General features: G+C 39.2%; 1 protein-coding gene across 2 annotated transcripts in view; it reads left to right on the forward strand.

Annotated features, from left to right (window-relative positions):
• The first annotated feature begins 2,414 nt into the window (after positions 1–2,414).
• Positions 2,415–21,003, forward strand: part of LOC145359870 (zinc finger and BTB domain-containing protein 44-like) — a 41,283-nt gene continuing 22,694 nt past the window's right edge. The window contains exons 1-5 of one of the 2 annotated variants that reach the window (XM_080214694.1): positions 2,415–2,499; positions 5,196–6,255; positions 7,419–7,503; positions 8,938–9,101; positions 14,084–14,384. In XM_080214694.1, coding sequence (XP_080070820.1) covers positions 5,241–6,255; positions 7,419–7,503; positions 8,938–9,101; positions 14,084–14,384 — 1,565 coding nt within the window. In that variant the 5' untranslated portion in view covers positions 2,415–2,499; positions 5,196–5,240. Of the gene's footprint in view, positions 2,500–2,519; positions 2,774–5,195; positions 6,256–7,418; positions 7,504–8,937; positions 9,102–14,083; positions 14,385–21,003 lie in introns of those variants that run through there. The other variant, XM_080214696.1, reaches the window with a different exon arrangement.

Consider the following 21,003-nt stretch of genomic DNA (forward strand, 5'->3'; position numbering starts at 1 on the left):
GAACTTGCATCTTATGAGACCCCAAATCGTTTTTATAAACAATGAATTGTAGTCACTTTTGTAATGTAGAGAAATGCGGCAGTTAATCCATGCAGCAGTGAGATTATTGTTGAGGTAATTTTTTATTTGTGATGTTCGCTAAATAATATTGGCCAGGATATCAAAAGAACTTCCTAGCTATTCTTTGAATAATGCCATGCCATATTTTACATCCATTTGAAGGGATGTGTAGAGCTATGGTTTGCTGTCTCATCTTTCAATTTTTATCACTGGAATTTTCATAGAATCATAGAAATCCTATCGTGCAGAAGGAGGCCATTTGGCACATTGAGTCTGCACTAACCACAATCCCACCCAGGCCCTATCCGCGTCACCCCACTAATCCCTCTAACCTACGTATGACGGGACGCTAAAGGGCAATTTAGCATGGCCAATACACATAGCCTGCACATCTTTGGACTGTGAGAGGAAACCTGTGCAGACATGGGGGGGAATGTGCAAACTCTGCACAGACAGTGATCCAAGCTGGGAATCGAACACAGGTTCCTGGAGCTGTGAGGCAGCAGTACAAACCGCTTTGTCACTTACATAAACATTTATAATGTCAACTTGTTGACATACAACATTAGTAAAAAGCACGAGACTCAAAGTAAGGGTAACATAGATGACAAGTGCCTGCTAAATGCAAGATTTAATATATATTACAGCAAAACTACTTGCAAAATTTAAAAATAGAATCTTCTTTTGAAGCTTGTAACATGTCATGTACTGAGGTAAAATGGCCAGTTAGGCATGAGATGGTGGAGTCAATTGAAATGCGAGGTAAGACCACAATAGAAATGGAGAAAAATGGGATGAACAAGACAGAGAAAGAGAACAGAAAATGCAGGCAACATTCAACAGACCTGTCAGCATCATTGCAGAGGCAAAAACTGAGCTAAACTTCAGGTCGGAAACTTTCATAAGATGCATACAACATTCAAAATGACTTCAAATTAAAACAAAGTTTATTTATCTAGCTAGAAAGGAAAGTATACACACACACGCATATACTTGGCTCAGTTAGTAGAACTTTCATCCCTGAGACACGAGGTTCAAGGCTGCAGTATTAAGGGAGCACTGCAGTGGCAGAAGTGTGGTCTACCGAATGAGATGTTGACTGAGATTCCATTTGGCTGCTAGTGTGCGTGTGAAAGATCCAATGGCAATATTATGAAGAACAGGAGCATTACCCCTAGTCGTATTTTCCCTCAGTCAGCATCACCAGAAAAACAATTTATTTGGTCTTTACCACATTGTTATCTGTGAGAACTTCCTGTGTGCAAATTGGTTGCTTTTTCCAATATTACAACAGTGGCGATATTTCATTGGCTGCAAATAAATACAATAATCCAAATCTTTCTTTTCGATCTTGCATTAATTGCTTTAAGAAGAGGAAAGTACTCATACATATATAGTATGTACATTATAAATGTAAAAAGATGTTAAGTGCTCAACCAGGCTCTACCCATGTGCACTCTACTCTGATAGACAGTTCCTTGCCCCAATCACTTATGGTCGACCGGTGGCATTGGAAAACATCAGACCATAGCCATGTCTGATTGACAGTTGTTCAACCATAGAATCTGTACAGTGCAGAAGGAGGTTATTCAGCCCATCAAGCCTGTACTGACTCTCTGAAAGAGCAACTTCAGGCCCCCAAGCCAACGAATCCCTACACTTACTACGGCAAATCCACCATAACCCTCTTTGGACTGTGGGAAACAACGGAGCACCTGGAGAAAACCCACACATACACGGGGAGAACATTACCCGAGGCTGTCATGATTGACAGTCGTTGCTGGCTAACTCCACGCCCACAGCCTGATTGACAGTTGGTGCTGGGTGACTCCGCCCCACAGCTTGATTGACAGTTGATGCTGGTGACCCCGCCCCCACAGCCTGATTGACAGTTGATGCTGGCTGTCCCAACCCCTCAGCCTGATTGACAGTTGTTGCTGGGTGACTCCGTCCCACAGCCTGATTGACAGTTGGTGCTAGGTGATCCCGCCCCCACAGCCTGATTGACAGTTGGTGCTGAGTGACTCTGCCCCCACAGCTTGATTGACAGTTGGTGCCGGATGACCACGCCCCCACAGCCTGATTGACATTTGGCGCTGGGTGACCGCGCCCCCACAGCCTGATTGACAGTTGGTGTTGGGTGACCCCGCCCCCACAGTCTGATTGACTGTTGGCGCTGGGTGACCCGCCCCCACAGCCTGATTGACAGTTGGTGTTTGGTGACCCCGCCCCCACAGCCTGATTGACAGTTAGTGTTTGGTGACCCCGCCCCCACAGCCTGATTGACAGTTTTTTTTGGTGACCCCGCCCCTACAGCCTGATTGACAGTTGGCGAGGGTGCGCGCGGGGCAGGCTGGGAACAAAACAAACCCCGGCTCGAGCGAGCGGGCGGCGGCGGCTGCTCGGGGGAGACGCGGAGCTGCGACACCGAGCCACACGGTAAGCGGCCCCGGGGCCTCAGGTGGCGTGGACAGCGAGAGAAATTAATGGGCTTCGACAAGGGGGCCTCCCTCTCCCCTTGCTCTTCTCAGGCCTTGGGATTCCCCTCAGACCCCGAGATTGGCCTCAATCGTTCCGACCCCCACATCGCGGCCTCTAGGCCCGGGTCTCTCTCTGTCTGTTCTGGAGCCCGGGGAACGGGGGGCTTCCCCTCGTCCTCTCCCAGCCCCTGGTGCTGCGGTCTATCTGAGGGCCGGAGAATCAGCACCAACAGGTACGTCTGTCGCTCTCTCTGCGCCCCCCCCCCCCGCCGCCCCATCAATCCAATACCGCGGTAACAATAACCCCACTGGGCTGACACACACACGCACTGTCTCAGTCTCATAGGCTGAGCAGCGCCGGGCCCCACCGAGAGTCAGGGCCTCAGCTCAGTACCCCCTCATGTGCTGCCCCTTAACAGTCATGATTCATCCACTTTCTCTGATGCACAGTAACGTGTTTATGTCTCAAATATTAGTCCCAACGTGTCTGTCTTTCACTTTCCTCTACAATTCACTACTCAAGTCACACCAGCCAAATTGCAGCATTTTCAGCCGCCTTCTGCCTCAACATTGCTTTTCCCACATTTCTTCCCTCTTCCCCCTCCCTCCGAATACAATTGTGCCAATTTCTAGCCCAGTCTTAATTCCACAAACAAGGACAGTCCACCTGAATACGGTTGCACATTTCTAGCTCTTCCACTCTTAACTTCTCAAACAATAACCCCTACGAGGATACAGTTGTGCCAATTTCTAGCCCTGTCACTCTTAGCTCCACAAACAAGTAAACCCTACCTGAATACAGTTGTGCCAATTTCTAGCCCACTCTTAATTCCACAAACAAGGGCAGTCCACCTGAATATAATTACACATTTCTAGCCCTTCCACTGTTAACTCCTCAACCAATAACACCTACCAGAATACAGTTGTGCCAATTCCTAGCCCTGTCACTCTTAGCTCCACAAACATGTAAACCCTACCTGAATACAGTTGTGCCAATTTCTACCCCACTCTTAATTCCACTAGCAAGGACACTCTTAACTCCACAAACAAGTAAACCCTATCTAAATATAGTGTAAATTTCTAACCTACTCTTATCTCCACAACGATGAACCCTACCAGAATACAGTTGTCCCAATTTCTAGTCCTGCCACTTTTAACTCCACAAACAAGTAAACTCTACTAGAACACAATTGTGCACATTTCTAGTCCTTGGACTATTAATTCCACAAACAGGTAAACCCTAAACAAGTATCTCAAGTCAGAAGTGAAATGTGTGTGTTTAGTATTCAGTGAAGACTCAACTTTGTTTTGAAGTTTGGAGATGCAAATGCTTTAAATCATCCCACTCCTGTCCTGCTTTTCTCTCTTGTGTAAATTTCTAGCCCTCCACTCTTGACTCCATAAACAGTTAAACCATATAAAACAAGTCAAATTGATGAAATGTTAGCGATAAATTATAATTGTGATGTGGAGATGCCAGTGTTGGACTTGGGTGGGCATAGTAAGCAGTCTCTCAGCACCAGGTTAAAGTCCAACAGGTTTGTTTGGAATCGTGAGCTTTTGGAGTGCTGCTTCTTTACCAGGTATAATTGACTACTGTACTATAAAGCATGGTTCAGTGGTGTCATGACCATGATGTACACTGAAGAACTTTGTGCATAGTGAATCACGTAGCGACTGTGAATTTTTAAAAAAAATACAACTTTTGTATCTTATTGCAACCATGATATCAGTCTGAGCTGTTGTTGCTTTGACATGGATTGAACAACCGTAAAAACCATCTCAAACTGATAACTTCATGTGTGGTTGTATATTTGAGCTTTGAACTTTCACTATTTTTGAAATTTGACACGTTATTAACTAAAATTCAACTGTGTTGAAATTAGCTGACTTATTGCAGGGTTCTTAGATATGAAACTCCTCACCTTCCTAACCACACAACACATATTCCACAAATGTATATAAATCAAATGCATCATAAAATCATAGTTCAGTAAATGTTTCTAAAGTTGCTTTTCTGGTATAGCTGATCAGTGTCTCTGTGAAATCTTCTGTCAAGTTATTTCCGTACATCAGGAATCATTCGTGCTATAAGATTAAGCTTACCAAATGGCACAGGTTACAACAACTGGCGCCAAATGTGAAGGTTTATTGTAGGTTGTAAGTATTGAAATTAGAATGTATACAGCAGATGGTGCAAACTGCCTACTACACAGTTTAAGGACCATTAAATTAGAGTCTGCCATCTTGAAATTCTGAGCTAAATTTTGTTGGAAAATATTGATAGTGAAAATGAAAAGTATGTAGTGGCAAAGTAAAGTAGCAAACTCCCAATTTTTTACCATTGGTTTTCTATGTAGACCAATCCTTTATAACTAAGTTTAGTTTGATTAATTTGTCATTATCGGGCCAACTGCGCTGATTTAGGTACTTGAAAAATAAATGGATGATGCACTGATGAAGTTGCTGGTTGGTAGAAATGCACAATTGACATGTTTTCCAACATTAATTTATTTAATCTAAGTTCTGCCAGTATATGGGAGTTACTATACTGTAAGGCAGTAAACTGATATTTGCAATTATAAGGCAGACAGTTAATTAATACTTTTACTGAAGCTGTAAGCTCAAAATAAAAGATAAATGTCTCTCCCACAGGTACTTGGGATACAAGAGTATTGAACACAGCAAGGAGGACAAATAATGGGTCTAAAAACCTTTACACACAATTCTCCAGTCCATGGTCAAGAGCTTCTGGGAAAGTTAAACAAACTCCGTAATGAAGGACATTTCTGTGATGTGACAATTCGGGTCCAGGACAAAGTCTTCAGAGCCCATAAGGTGGTCCTTGCTGCTTGCAGTGAATTCTTCAGGGCAAAACTTGTAAATCAATCAGATGCAGATGAGTGTATTTTGGATTTGAATCATGTCACTGTTAGTGGGTTTTCGCCATTGCTGGAGTATGCATACACTGCTACACTTGCCATTAATACTGAGAACATTATTGATGTCTTGGCTGCTGCGAGCTATATGCAGATGTTCCATGTAGCAAACACCTGTTCAGAGTTCATGAAATCAAGTATCCTGTGGAATACAAGTAATAATCCTCCAGGATCAGTTCCTCCCCTTCCTCCGGAGAATAGTGGAGCATGTATTATTCAGTCCCAAGATGACAGCCTATCACCAGTATCATCAGAATGTAGTTCTGTTGAAAAAAGTAAGCCCAGGGAGTCTCGCCGAAAGCGAAAGAATTTCATAATGATTTCGCCAGAGAGTCCCACTGAATCTGCTGCTCAACCCAATTGTTCACAAATCGTGAACCCCTCGGTGACCTTTTCAGAGAACAACAGGACCCAGCAGTGCGTGGACTCTTCTGTGTCATTTCAGTGGACATACCCATTGGGTGGCGATCGGCGGACCCAAACTGAAAAAAATAAGCAAGCAGAAAGCACTAGGATCTTGGAACAGACCCTAAACACAGAGGGAACAGGAAGATTACCTGAATTTACTGCTTGTGAGAGCACAAAAGCAACATCACCCCCTATCATTGAAGATGATGTACGGATCAAAGTTGAAAGGTTAAGTGATGACGAAGGTCATGAAGTTGCATCACAGCCCGTTAGTGCTTCTCAGAGCTCACTTAGTGACCATCAAACTGTACCAGGAAGTGAACAAGCTCAGGAAGATTTATTAATCAGCCCCCAGTCTTCCTCTATTGGTATGTATATTAATATTTTAATGCGATTTTTTGTCACATGTATTAGTATACCGTGAGTATTGTTTCTTGTGCACTATACAGAGAAAGCATACTGTACGTAGAGAAGGAAAGGAGATGGTGGAGAATGTAGTGTTACAGTCATAGCTAGGATTAATAATAATATTAGATTTTACAAAGCACTATGATGAAGTAAAACAAAATTTTCCATGAAATCAAACTTATAATATTGGATGCTGTATTTTTGCCATGGTTCATGTAACTGTGATGTTGATTTGTATTCCAGAAAATAGTGGCTCGTTTAATCATCAATTAATAATGCTTAGCTGTATTTATGTAGTAAGGAACACAAATATTTTACATCTTTATTATTATTCTTTGATTATAGAATAAGATTTTAAATTTTAAAAATTTCTCTGCTACATTTCCAGTTTAGCTGATCTTGGCTTCCTTCAAGTCAGCTAGCATGACAAGTGAACGCTTTGTTTTTGTCACAATGCTATGAGTTGCCTTGAGAAATTGGGTCATGCTGCAGGTGTTTATTATGGATCTACACTTACTGTTCAGTCATTCTACCGACATTTTAAGCAATGATTGTTGAGGGAACAGGAATGCTGCTAGTTGGAAGTTTAAGCTTTTTCTGTAAAAATTCTTAAGTTATTTTCCAATTTAAAGAATATAAGCAAGCAATACTTCATTAAATCATGTTTATGATTTTACAGAAAAAGTCCTTAAGTGAGAGATTAATCGCTTTACGCTTGAATTGTATTTTTTCTATCATCTCTTTATTTGTGGCAGATATGTGTTAAATCTGCATGTCTGCCAATGTTTTCAATCATTTTGGCTTGCCTTTCTTTTTCATCCACCCCTTGCATCATCATCATCCTCTTCCTTGAAGGCAGATTGGAGATCCAATATTAATGCTTAATCAATTGCAGATCTATATATTTTGTACACTCATATCTTTTTGCTTTTATTTTAGTTAGCTAAGTCAGAAATATGTTTGATGTAAATTGCTATCTGGAGATTTGAAATACCAATCCAAGTACAGTATGTTTAAAAAAATGTTTATTTCATTGCAGAATGCATGCTCAGCAGTTGAGCCCTAGATTGTAATTTGCTGTCTTGTTAAATGCTCAGTGTCATTTCCCTTTCTCTTTAAACAGGTTCAGTCGATGAAGGAGTTACAGAAGGGCTCCCAACACTCCAAGGCACTTCCAATGCCAACAATCACCCAGATGATGATGATAGGTAAGTAGTATCTATATGTATGGTGACTGCAAAGTAATGTAATAGCAATTAGAGATTTCTAAGCTGAAAAATGAAGTTGGTGCTTGCAAAAGGCTGTCTGAAAAAAGAATTTTACAGTGTACACAATGGGCAAAGTTTTATAACTACCATCAGTACATATCATGACAGAGGTATAGCTGTTCACAGTTCCTTCCATTGTACAGATATCAATTGCCCATTCAAAAATCAACTCTTGTGAATTGTACAAGATCATAACTTCAGCCCTCACAAGAAAGTAGACAACTTAGCTGAAAATCTGATTTATTTAACCTCTCTCTTCATAAACATTTCTTATTATTAGCTGAACTTCCAAAGCATTACTCTAGATATTTGATTTATTATTGTCACATCTATTAGTGACATCTACAGTGAAATTAGTATAATTATAAAATTAGTATATTAGTATACAGTATTATTTGTTGCTATCCAGACAAAGCATATAGTACATGGAGAAGGAAAGAAGAGAGTGAAAATGTAGTATTACAGTCATAAATAGGGTTTAGAGAAAGATCAACTTAATATAAGGTGGGTCCATTCAATAGTCTGCTGGCAGCAAGGAGGAAGCTATTCTTGAGTCAGTTGGTGCGTGTCAGACTTTTATATCTTTTTCCCGATGGAAGAAGGTGGAAGACAGCGTGAGGTCCTTAATCATGCTGGTTGCTTTTCCGAGGCAGCGAGAAGTGTGGAAGTGGGTGGCAGGTTGGTTTGATTGATGGACTGGGCTTCCTTCATAATCCTTTCTAGTTTCTTGTGGTCTTGGACAGAGCAGGAGGCATAACAATCTGTGATACAATCAGAAAGAATGCTTTCTACAGTGCATCTGTAAAAGTTGGTGAGAGTTGTAGTGGACATGCCAAATTTCCTTAGCCTCCTCTGAAAATTGTTGGGCTTTCTTAACTATAGAATCGGCATGGAGGGATCGGCATGTTGGTAATCTGGACATCTAGAAACATGAAGCTTTTGGTCATTTCCACTTCATCTCCGTTGATGTAGATAGGGGCATGTCCTCTATGCTTCCTGAAGTCGATGATTCTCTCCTTCATTTTGTTGACATTGTGGGAGAGATTACCACCAGTCCCTTTCTGACATTTATGCCAGAAATGTGTGTGCTTTTTCAGAAGATGGGAACTAGATCTGCTTCTATCTAAGTGTCAAAATATATTCCTAATTTTATAACCAATTAGTATGTTTAGTGACACTTATTTCAAAGTTTTTACAAGACTCACTAGCTGCCCTATATTACACAGATGCACGATCAAAGTAGTTATTTTGTTCCACTGCAGGTACCAGTTGGGATTCGAAATAGATGTTTTGCACTTCCAGTAAGATCAAAGGGATTTTGCAGCTCTCATTTGGATAGTTCTACTTTTAAATTGAAGTTCTTTTATTTTGTAGATTGGAAAGTGGGCAGTACTCTTACCAACTATACATCAACCCTTCCACAAGTGGCACAGAGAGACCCAGCCCAAACGGTCCTGATAAACCTTTCCAATGCCCTACATGTGGTGCTAGGTTCACCCGCATCCAGAATCTCAAACAGCACATGCTTATTCACTCAGGTAAGGAGAGATGTATAAATTTTCATTAGTTCATGCGTGTGTCGGAATTTGACAGAATATCATAATGCAGCAACAAACAACTATGTGACACTAATCAAAACAATTAGTTCTTCAGAGGGATTTCACAGAGACAGAAAAGTTATTTTCTCTGGTGAGGCATCTTAACAAAAGGGCATACATGGACCTTAATCTATACATAGGGTAGCAGAAATCTAAAATTCTCCATGAGTGTCAGATCAATTGAAATTTTCAAGACTGAAATTGATCATTTGTACCAGGTGGAGTATCAATGAAGTTAGGTATTTTTAAGGATGATTGGCACACCATGGTTATCAGACCCACCTTTTGGATGGGTGTTGAATAAAGATTAGGGATGCCTTGCATTATGTCACTTTGCCTCTCGAGAGCACATTAGCTCTGCATTAATTAATTTTATGGATGGGCAACAAAATTCTAGCCTTGCCACTGATGCTTGCACTGCATGAAAGAATTTTAAAAATGTCATTTAACCCTTTTTTCATACTTGAGTACAAAATCAACATTGATACTTCAGTGAAGTACTGAGACTGTCCTTGAATGGTGCCTTAGACCAAGATCCTTTGGTACTTGACCTGGCCAACGCAACCAAAAGCAAACAATTTGTCTGGCCACTCACCTCATTGATTTGTGTGCTGCACACAAGTGACTGTTATATGTTTGCCTATCTGGCAACTGTACTTGTCTTTTAAAGCAGTGTAATTTTTGTGAAACTTTTTAGGACCCTTCTTAGAAATATGATCAGGCACTATAGAAATTATGTTTCTTTTCTCCTACAGGCTACATAATTTGAATTTTTTTAATGCAGATTATGCAATTTTGTTCTTCTGTGAAAGAAAATGACATCAGATGTCCTTTATCAGTTATTATAATCTTTCTCCAGTTTCAGCAATGGTGACCATGAAACTATCACTGCCATAAAGATCCACCTGGTTCACTAATGTCCTTTAGGGAAGGTAATCTGCTTTGATTACCTGGTCTAGTCTACATATAACTCCAAACCCATACTGATGTGATTGACTCTTAACCACTCTCTGAAATACTCAGTTCAGGGGCAAAAAGGGATTGGCAACAAATGCTAGTTCTGTCAGTGACATTCACGTCCTATGAAAGAATAAAGAAAAATGATATCCACTACTGATGACCCCAGAGCTCACCAGAAGATAATATTGAAGTTCCATTAATGAGCCTGCAGCCCTTCAAGGTTGACCCATTTAATTTATAAAATGAATTTTAGACTACTGCATGTCTGATACTCATTTTTGAAGATATGAAATCGTTCTGTTTAAAGAAAACTGAGTATTAAAACTGATTGCTATCAATGTCCATTGTAACATTCGTCATTGCATTTGTGCATCTCTTAAATTTTATTTCAAAATTCACCACCACAATAATCACTTTCAATTAAAGGGTTTCAAATGTCAGTTTGTTTTAAAAAAATTAATTATGCCCTTTTTTAAATTATTCCTAAAGTGTTGCACTATTTCTCTTCCAAGTATTGCTTGTACAAAAAAATTTTCTAGTCTTAACAGACATTTAATTTTATTTGTAGTTTAATTGTTAGAATTTTCTATTTTTGACCAACTGTGATTGGGCCCAAAAATGGCAAAAGAATTGAGAAATGCTGAATGCCGGTTGGACTGAGAGCTTTTTTTAAGGTAGGGAGAGAAGTAGCAAAGAGTGATGGGAGTTCCGGAGTATAAAGTCACCACGGATGAAAGTTCTATTGCAGAGGGTGGAGAATACAGCGTGTGGTGCAACGGCAGCCAGAGTTTGAAGAATGGAAGGTCTGTTCTGGCGCACAGGCCAAGATGAAACAAGATAGTCAGAACAGCATGTGGTGTTCCTCATTTGTGAAGCACAACTGACAGGTTTTTTTCATGATTGACATAATTAGTTATGCTTTGAATGTTAACTGGTACTTTCCAGCACAAAATACTTGCACTTTAAGAAAAATTATTGATCCCCTTACTGTAGGATAATGGTGGGTGGGAATAATTTATTTTATTAGTTGATTCAGATTTATTTTACTACATTTTCCATTTTTAATGACAAAATACCTCACTATGGAAATCATTATTATTTAACCAGTTAGTAAAAGACTGCAACCCAGTTAACTGGGGACAGGTTTAATTGTAAAAGTAAAAATATAGAGGGATACGATTGAGTTTATTAGATGGAGAATATATCATGTTGTTTAAAGTTTTGTGGGAACTACCTTTCGATACTACTTTCCAATATTTAATGCTTAAATTTATACTGGGCAAAAATTTATCTTTACAATCGGTAGGAAAAGCATTGTTTCACCAAGTACATCTAACTCCAGTATTCTGAGCTTTTGAATTTTAGTGCAACAGTTTGCAAAGCCCATGAATTAAATAATTAAATTATGTTGTCTCAGAATGTGATGGGCATTGAAAACCGACTGATATTACAAAGTTCGTAAGTTGAACTGTGGCACCAGGGAGAGTTGACTGCCAGAGGCTACATAATATTCCCACAGTGAGAAAACAATATGGATGAATCATCTGTGACTATTTTGATAGTTCTTAATGGGCAGATCAATAATGCCAATGACTGGCAAACTGCTATCCTTGGTTCATTGCATGGGGCAGGGAAATAATTAATGCATAGTAACAATAAAAGGCAAGGCTAATACTGACACTTGTAAAACCAGGAAGTTAAAAGTTCAAACATTTTCAGTATGCAAGGTTATGGAACTCTTGACATTTTCCCTCCTATTTTTAAAATATGAAAATAACAGGTTTTGAGCACTTAACGATAAAAATGATTTCCTCATCAAAGGAAGATCATGACAAAATTGGAATAAGCCATGTAATCCTGACACCAAATATTTGCTATTTAACACTTTTATGGCCATGGCAGTTGTACTACCTTGACCTTTAACTTGTTAAATACAGAGACAAAGTCCAACACTGCTACACATTTAATTTTCCTGTAAGATTTATTAAATACTTTTATAATTGTGCAATTTTTGGGGCAAATGAAAATCTCGATTCCTGCTACCTATTTAACACTTTATTTCAGTTGGAAAGAAATAAGAAAGAAAAAGCAGATATTGTTTTATTCTCTGGATCTTATGTTTAAGATGTGGAGATGCCAGTGTTTAACTGGGGTAAACACAGTAAGAACTCTCACAACACCAGGTTTATTTGGTAGCAAAAGCCACTAGCTTTCGGAGCGCTGCCCCTTCGTCAGGTAAGTAGGGGCTCTATTCACAAACAGGGCATATAAAGACACAAACTCAATTTACAAAATAATGATTGGAGTGAAGTCTTTACAGGTAATCAAATCTTAAAGGTACAGACAATATGAGTGGAGAGAGCATTAGGCACAGGTTAAAGAGATGTGTATTGTCTTCAGACAGGACAGTTAGTGAGATTTTGCAAGTCCAGGCAAGTTGTGGGGGTTATAGATAGTGTGATATGAACCCAAGATCCTGGTTGAGGCCATCCTAACGTGTGCAGAACTTGGCTATCAGCCTCTGTTCAGCGACTCTGCGCTGTCGTGTGTCGCAGAGGCCGCCTTGGAGAATGCTTACCTGAAGATCAGAGGCCAAATGCCCGTGACAGTTGAAGTGTTCCCCAACAGGAAGAGAACACTCTTGCCTAGTGATTGTAGAGTAGTGTTCATTTATCCATTGTCACAGTGTCCAATCATTATTTTGTAAATTGAGTTTGTGTGTTTATATGCCTTGTTTGGGAATAGAACTCCCACTCGTCTGACAAAGAGGCAGCGCTCTGAAAACTAGTGGCTTTTGCTACCAAATAAACCTGTTGGACTTTAACTGGATGTTGTGAGGCTTCTTACTGTCTTATGTTTAAGAGCCAGTTGAGGTGGTGTACACTAATTGCCACTTCAAGCATACATCCATGGAATCATTGCATGGCATTATTCAGTTTATTCAGGGGAAATAGCACAACTGTTTTCCCTTTGCCTTAGATTCATCTGCAGAATAATAGATAACAATTTTGGCAGCTTAATGAAATTATATATTTACTGTACTTTTGTGCAATAGTTTATTATTGAATTTAACCCCCCCCTCGTAATTTGAAGTAGCTTTCAGCAGAAAAGGATACTAATTGGTTGCTGAATTGTTGCTGGAAATGTTGGTGGTTCTAAATATCTTAATTGTAATGGCAGTTATTAGTAATGTGTTACATAGTGGAATCTGTTTCGAAATGTCATAAATCAGTGGTGAAATATTAATTGTGATTTTATTCCTTTCTCTGGAATGTACATTGGGTTACAGAGAACAAAATTAAATGAAAGAAGCAGACAATCTGCATAATTAATGAACTTTACATGAAAATGACTCTGTACATTTACTTAGTTATGTCGTAGTCTTGCATACTGTGCTTTCTAACCATTACAGAATAACTGCATGTTGTCCTTCGCACATTAGTAAATTACATTATGAACACAACAACTAAGCTGTTTATTTTTTTCATCCTAATTTGTCAGAAATGTGATTTAATGTTCGAGAAGGGAGTTGGCAGTGCAAAAAGATGTGCAAATTGTTTTGTTAAAAAACAATTTAGATTACAAAAGCAATTTCTTTTTTTGATAGCTTATGTGTAAATTGCAGAGTGTATATTTGTATGGTTTCAGGAGAGCATAGAAAAGTAATTCCTGTTCACACGTAATATATTGTTCGGTTCAAGTAAAATTTTATTGACTATTGGGGCAAAATATGTTTTTTTTTAATGTTCAATGTACAGAGTGTAACACTGCAAGTCTGTAGAAATTCTCCCATTTACCAAGCATGGACTTCAATCAATAGTTATACTTTTTCTGGTTCTTAGAATAGGTTGAGCTGTCTGTGAAATTTGCTGACATTTCAGTTTAGAAATTGAGAGACTTAAGGTAGCTTTCTTAAACTATTAAGTTAATTATTAGTGACTGAAAACATTACTTGTTTTTAGGTATAAAACCCTTCCAGTGTGACAGTTGTGGAAAAAAGTTCACAAGAGCATACTCCTTAAAGATGCATCGTCTCAAGCATGAAGGCAAACGATGTTTCCGATGCCAGATATGCAGTGCAACCTTTACTTCGTTTGGGGAATATAAGCACCATATGCGTGTTTCGAGGCACATTATTCGAAAACCAAGGATCTATGAGTGCAAAACATGTGGCGCCATGTTTACTAATTCTGGAAACTTAATTGTACACCTGAGAAGCCTCAACCATGAAGCATCAGAGCTAGCATCCTACTTCCAGGACAGGTAAGATATAACACAGTTGAAAACTTGTGCTTAGAAAAGAACAACGTGGCTGTTAGTGCAAGAATGGTCTGTAGTCGAAAAAACAGTAGTAATACTTGTTAATCATTGGTCTTTAAGATAACGTAATGGTTTAACAAGATAGAAATGAAAAGAACAAGGAACCACAATGGGGAATTCGGGAGAAACTCCTTTACTCAAAATGGCCAGAATGTGGAACTTGCTACCACATGGAGTAGTTGAGATGAATGCTATAGATGCATTTAAAGAGGAGACAGAAACATGCAGAAGAAAGGATCTTAACAGCATGCTGAGAGAATTCAGTGAAGAAGATTGGGAAGAGGTGTGTTTGGAACATTAGCACTGACTTGGATTAGTTTCTATATAATAAATTGTAGCATTTAAGGCAACCCATTTTTCCATCCATTAAAATTGTATTGTTGCATATGCTTGGCATATAGATTGACCCCAGCCATTTCAGTCACAACATTTTATACTTGTATTAGTAATCAGACTCAGTTTTTTGCCTCACAAATGCATGTTTTACTTTTTTTATTCATTCATGAGACATTGGCATTATTGGTTGGCTAACATTTATTGTCCATCCCTAGTTGCCTTTGAGAAAGGCTGGTGAGATGACTTCTTAAATTGCTGCAGTCCACATGCTGTGGGTTGACCCACAATGTGTAGGGAGGGAATTCCAGGATTTTGACCCAACGACTGCAAAGGAACGATGGTATATTTCCAAGTCATGACGCTGAGTGGCTTGAATGATGTTCCCATGTATCTGCTATCTTTGTCCTTCTAGATGGAAGTGGTTGTATGTTTGAAAGGTGCTGTCCACGGATCTTTTGATGAATTTCTGCCATGCATCTTGTTGTTAATACACACTTCTACTGACTGTCAGTGGTGGAGGGAGTGGTTATTTGTGGGTGTAGTGGCAATCAAGTGGGCTGCTTTATCCTGGATTGTGTCAAGCTTCTTGAGGGATGTTAGAGCTGCATCCATTCCAAAACACTCCTGACTTGTGCCTTGTAGATGGTGGCAGACCTTGGGGAGTCAAGAGATAAGTTACTCACCACAGTATTCCTAGCCACTGACCTGCTTTTGTTGTCACTGTGATTATGTGGCTGGTCCAGTTGAGCTTCTGGTCACCCCAAGGATGTTAACAGGAGGGGATTCAGTGAGGATAACACCATTGAATATCAAGGGGTGGTGGTTAGAATGTCTCTTACTGGTAATGATCATTGCCTGGCATTTGTGTGGCGCAAATGTTACTTGCGACTTGTCAGCTCAAGACTGCATATTGTCCAGATCTTGTTGCATTTAAACATGGACTGCTTCGATATCTGAGTTGCCACGAACGGTGCTGAACATTGTGCAATCATCAGCGAACATCCCCACTTCTGACCTTATGACAGAGGGAAAATAATTGATGAAGCAGATGAAGATGGATGAAGAGCTGGGCCTAGTACAGTACCTTGAGGGATTCCTGCAGAGATGTCCTGGAACTGAGATGATGGACAGTAACTTGGCACATAGCCTTGTTGTGCAGATGAGCAGGCCTTTTGTGGCAAATGGCAAAGGTGAATGAGTCTTCCAGTAAAACAGATGAAGTAAGAAGTTGGTTTTAAGCTAAAGGTCATAACGTTTGCTAACTCTCCAAATAAATATGCTGCTACAAGGGAATTTGGTGTTGGTGAGAAACTGGTACAAGAATGAAAGAAGGAATCTCCCCAAGATCAAATGAGCCATGAGAACAGAATCAGACTACTGGTCTGATCTTGAAGCATGTGCGTTGGAATGGGTCCACAAAATTCTCACAGTGATTACATCGTCACCAGAAATGCAATGTGTGTTTGTGCACTTCTTCAATGGACGAATTCAATCTTCTAGTCCAGAAAAGATTTCAGAGCAACTGGCTTATTGGAATAACAAATTGAAGTGCGGAGGCAGAAGATCAAAATCAATCAGATCCTCGAAAGACCTTGATTCCAAAATTACCATTTTCAAGGGATTCATCAAAGAACAAAACACAAGTTGCCATATTAGCATCATCGATGAAATTCCTATGAATTTCGATATATGACCAGCACCCAAACTATGGAGTGAAAAGCAGTTTTAGTGAAAATCACAAGACAGGAGAAGACAAATGGCGCTGGCCTGCCTGCCGTACAGAACAAAGTTAAAGCCTGTTGTCATTTTCAAATGTAAAACTATGCCGAAAGTTCATACAGAAAAGTTTGGGTACATTCATGACAAGAGTTGGATGGATGAAACTGGAGTGAAGTTATGCACGATACTACATGGAACCCATATCCTGGTAACCTGAGTGAAAAATGCAGCTTATTAGTGTGGGACGTATTTAGGTCCTATCTAACCAGTGAGATCAAAGGATAGCTGTGAAGAAATGATACCCAAATTGCTGATATACCAGGGGTCTTATGAATGTAGTTCAATCTTTGGAAGTGTGCCACAGTAAACCATTCAAGGCTCTTGTTTGTGCCAAATGGTTGATGGTGGAAAAGATTTTTGAGTGGAAATATGCACACTGCCCTGCTTGATGTTTTGTTATCAAATTATGGGATGCTATTAGCGCACAAGTTACCATCAGTCACTCATATTGTGGAATGATCAATTCAATAGAGGGAGATGGTTTGTTATAGAGAGATGATTCTCAAACCAAAAGCACCACATCTGATCCAGAAGTAGGATCTTTATTGGAATGCCATAACCAAAAAGACTCAATGAATTCAATGAGCTTTTTGTGTCAGATGCCAAAGTCGTCAAATTTGAAGGGTTTTGAAATACTTTCATTGTGTTTAAAGGTACCCTCATGCAATTGGTTTATTCAGTAAACAATGCCTCGTATTTACTATAAATTACCTTTATTATGTTGTTTTTCACATTTCAAAATGGTGATCATCTGTACTCACATTAGTAGTTCATATTTTATGCTCAGTGTATAAATTGACCTTCGCCTCCTGTTTTTTGAGGCTTTGATGGTTGACTTGTCTGTCATCATCTACAGTAATTCTTTACTCTGGCATATAATATGCAAACGTTTATTGTAACTGTTATCAATGCTGGATAACCCGTTACTGTTTTTAGGTTATACAAGTGGCTATATTGTTAAAATACCTGCAGTTGTTCATAGATCTTTCAAACCACTATGCCGCTGAACTATTGTGTTGGGTGTATGTTTTCTTTCATGGTCCCTTTTCTCTGCCCTTCTCTCCATAAGCCATTGATTTTTGCTGTAGTACATTTTATATGACTATCAACAGGCTTCTGGCACCTTGCCCATGAAGCCATTTGTCATGTGCAACTTTGCATGGAGTTCAGGAAGCATAGATGCCTTGAGAAATTTATTAGTGAATCTCAATGTTTTGCACTTATTTAGAAGATTATCAATTTCATGGGTTTCCTCGAACGTGTGAAACTTTTTGGACTCAAATGCAGCTCAGTTTGTAGTTCTAACCATCTGTGGGTAGCCTGTTCAATCATGAGAGGCATTGCAGAACACATATGGCTAGTTTTCTTCGTTTTTCCTTGGTATGCCTGTTTTTCTTTGGTGCGCCAAAGGAATTGGATTGGAGAATGCTAGTGCATGTTACATATTTGGATTTCAGTTAAGCCTTTGATACAGTAAAATAAAAACAAAATAGTGCACGTTAGAAATCTGAAATAAAAGTAGAATAACTGGAAATAATCAGGTGTGGCAACACCTGTGGAGAGAGAGTTAACGTTTAGAGTTGAATATGACTCTTCAGAACTGTAGGATGAGTTTTATGCCATTGAAAGGTATAAGGAAGAGGATAAACAAAAGGTAAGATTAAATGAGTGGCAATGGTTGTTGCAAAGAAACAAAATATTTGTCCAGACTGAGTGTGAATGGCAGAATAATGAACAGCTCTGTCCAAAAGATATAAGAAGATTCAGACCTGCACGTGGCACAAAAAAGAAGCAAAATGGGGGACAGAGTTCATGGTCTGAAATTGTTGAACTCACTGTTGATTCCGGAGGGTGTAATGTGCATAATCAGATGATGAGGTCCTGTTCCTCAAGCTTGAGTTGAGCTCCTCTAGAATACTGGAACGTGCTGACAATAGGAAAATGAGTATTAGAGCAAGATGGCAAATTGAATCACCAAACTGCAGCATGGGGTCATGCTTATGGACTGAACGAAGGTATTCCACAAAGCAATTACCTAATTTGTGTTTGGTCCTCCCAAAGTAGAGGAGATGACATTGTGAGCAATGAAGCCTTTGGTACAGAAAGGTACTGAAAGTAAAGTGTTAATCAACAGGGATTTTTTTTTAAAGAATGTATCAGTTGACTAATAGAATCTACAGAGTAAGTGAGTTCCAGTTGTCAGCAACTTTAAATTGTATCGCTCGTGGAGGATATTTTACTACCTCCAGAAAAAGTCTAGAACAGGAATCACCAGTGTAGTGGCCTAATTTGCACTAATACAAAACTAATAAAGGTTGTAGACATTAAAGCTGAATAATACAAGCTGCTGGATGATTTGCGTATCCATGGAAATTAGGCAGATGTGAGCAGACGAAATTCAATCTATGACAAAGGGATTAATTATTACTTAAATTCATGGAAAATGAAAGATTGGAGACAAACTGAAGCTATCACAGTAATCCCCTGCAGTGATTAAAGCAAATCAGATGTTGGGATCTATTAAAAGATAAATATTGGGCCAAAATGCTGAGGTAATTCTACAATTTTAGAAATGATCGTAACTGTCCTCAGTTCTCATCAGCGCAATGCCAAAAAAATCCATCTATTGAAAAAATACAGAAAAGTACAACCAGAATAATCGCAGGATTGGTTTATAAAGGTTGATTATCTAGAATGGGCTTTTTCTTACAAGAACAGAAAAAGAAAATGTGTTCTAACTGCTACTTTTAGGTTTCCAAACGATATGGATAACAGAAAACCATGACAAGTTCTTGTCCAGAGTATTAGATACAAAGAACATAGGCTTCAGTGGAAGAGGGATAAATTCAAAGCAAGTCATAGGGATATGCTGCACGGAAACTGGCCCTTTGGCCCAACTCGTCCATGCCAACTAGGTTTCCTAAACTGGACTAGTGCCATTTGCCTATGTTTGGTTCATATCTCCCTTAATCTTTTCCATCCGCCTACCTGTCCAAATGCCTTTTAAATGTTGTAATTGTACCTGCCTCTCCCACCTCCTCTGGCATCTCATTCCATATACACGTCACCCTCTGGCAAAAGTTGCCCCTCAGATCGTTTTAGATCTTTCCCCTCTCACCTTAAACCTATGTCCTCCAGCTTTGGATTCCCCTACCTTGGAGGGACTTTGACTATAGATCTTCTCAGTGTCCCTCATGATTTTATAAACTTCTGTAAGGTCACCCGTCATCCTCCTTCGCTCCAAGGAAAAAATGTCCCAGCGTCTCCTTATAATTCAAACCTTTCAGTCCCAGCGTCATCTTTGTAAATATTTTTTGCACCCTTTCCAGTTTAATAACATCCTTTCTTTGGCAGAAACAATATTTAATTCAATGAATGGTTAATCTATAGAAAATAAGGTAGCCTTTTGGGAACAGTATACAAGTATTTTGAGACGTGTAATGAGGTAAGAGTAGCATGCTTTGGTGGGAAAAATTACTCCACCATGGTATTTCCCTCGTGTCATATCTGGACTGCTTGTTAATCATGCTGAGTCAGCAATACTATTTTTCTATCATGCAATTATCAGGATGGTAGAAGGTGAATGAACTGAATTCTTTTCTACAATTGCCTATTTTTTTCCTGAAATTATTCTAGTGTTTTCATCAACACTTTTCTATCTGGAACACGGTCCACATTTTGATCACTTTTATGAAAAACCAACTGATATTATAAATGTGTTTTCTGGTTTGAACTTCTCTCCTTATGTACCCCCAAGTTTAGCTTCAAGTAATTTTCTGCATTTGCCTTGTACAGTTTGCTACATCATATAGCTCTAAGAATACTTCTTGGCTATCTCCTTCAAGGCGACAAAGCCCAATTATCTGCCATCTTTTCACATAAATCAAATCTTTGACACTAAGGATCAATGTCATGTGTCTCAAATCATTGTTTCCAGCCTTTCACACGCTCCTTGTATTTTTGGTGAGAACTAGGTACGGTATTCAGGGTGTTGTTCGACTATAGCGTTGCGTCAACCTAATTTAGTATTGTTTTAACAATATGGTTTAATATTCTCTGGCCCTTGGGCTATGTTGATGGGATATTTTCAATGTTAATTCTACAAATCAATGGGTTTCTTTCAATTTCCATCTTTAGTTATTTTGACACCATTTATTCGCACGTATTGCTGATTTTTTTTTTCTTCTGATGCCAGATCTTCTTCATATTTCGCACTTCACATTAAATTGGAGTCCCATGTTACTGCCATTTCTAATTTGGTGTTGATGGCAAATGTGACCAATTTGCATTGAGTTCTGAATCCAAGATTTAAATTTGTGGTGGTTGCATTATTTGTCTCTAGGATAAGGGCTCTCCCCAGCTCCCCCACCTCCACAAACTGCCTTTTCCAGTCCTTTGACATAACCATTTGTTTCCTGCTAGTCAACCAATTTTTTTATCCATTCCC

The sequence above is a fragment of the Carcharhinus amblyrhynchos genome, chromosome 29 (assembly GCF_965287045.1).
Source record: "Carcharhinus amblyrhynchos chromosome 29, sCarAmb.v2.hapA, whole genome shotgun sequence".
NCBI classification, from domain to species: Eukaryota; Metazoa; Chordata; class Chondrichthyes; order Carcharhiniformes; family Carcharhinidae; genus Carcharhinus; species Carcharhinus amblyrhynchos.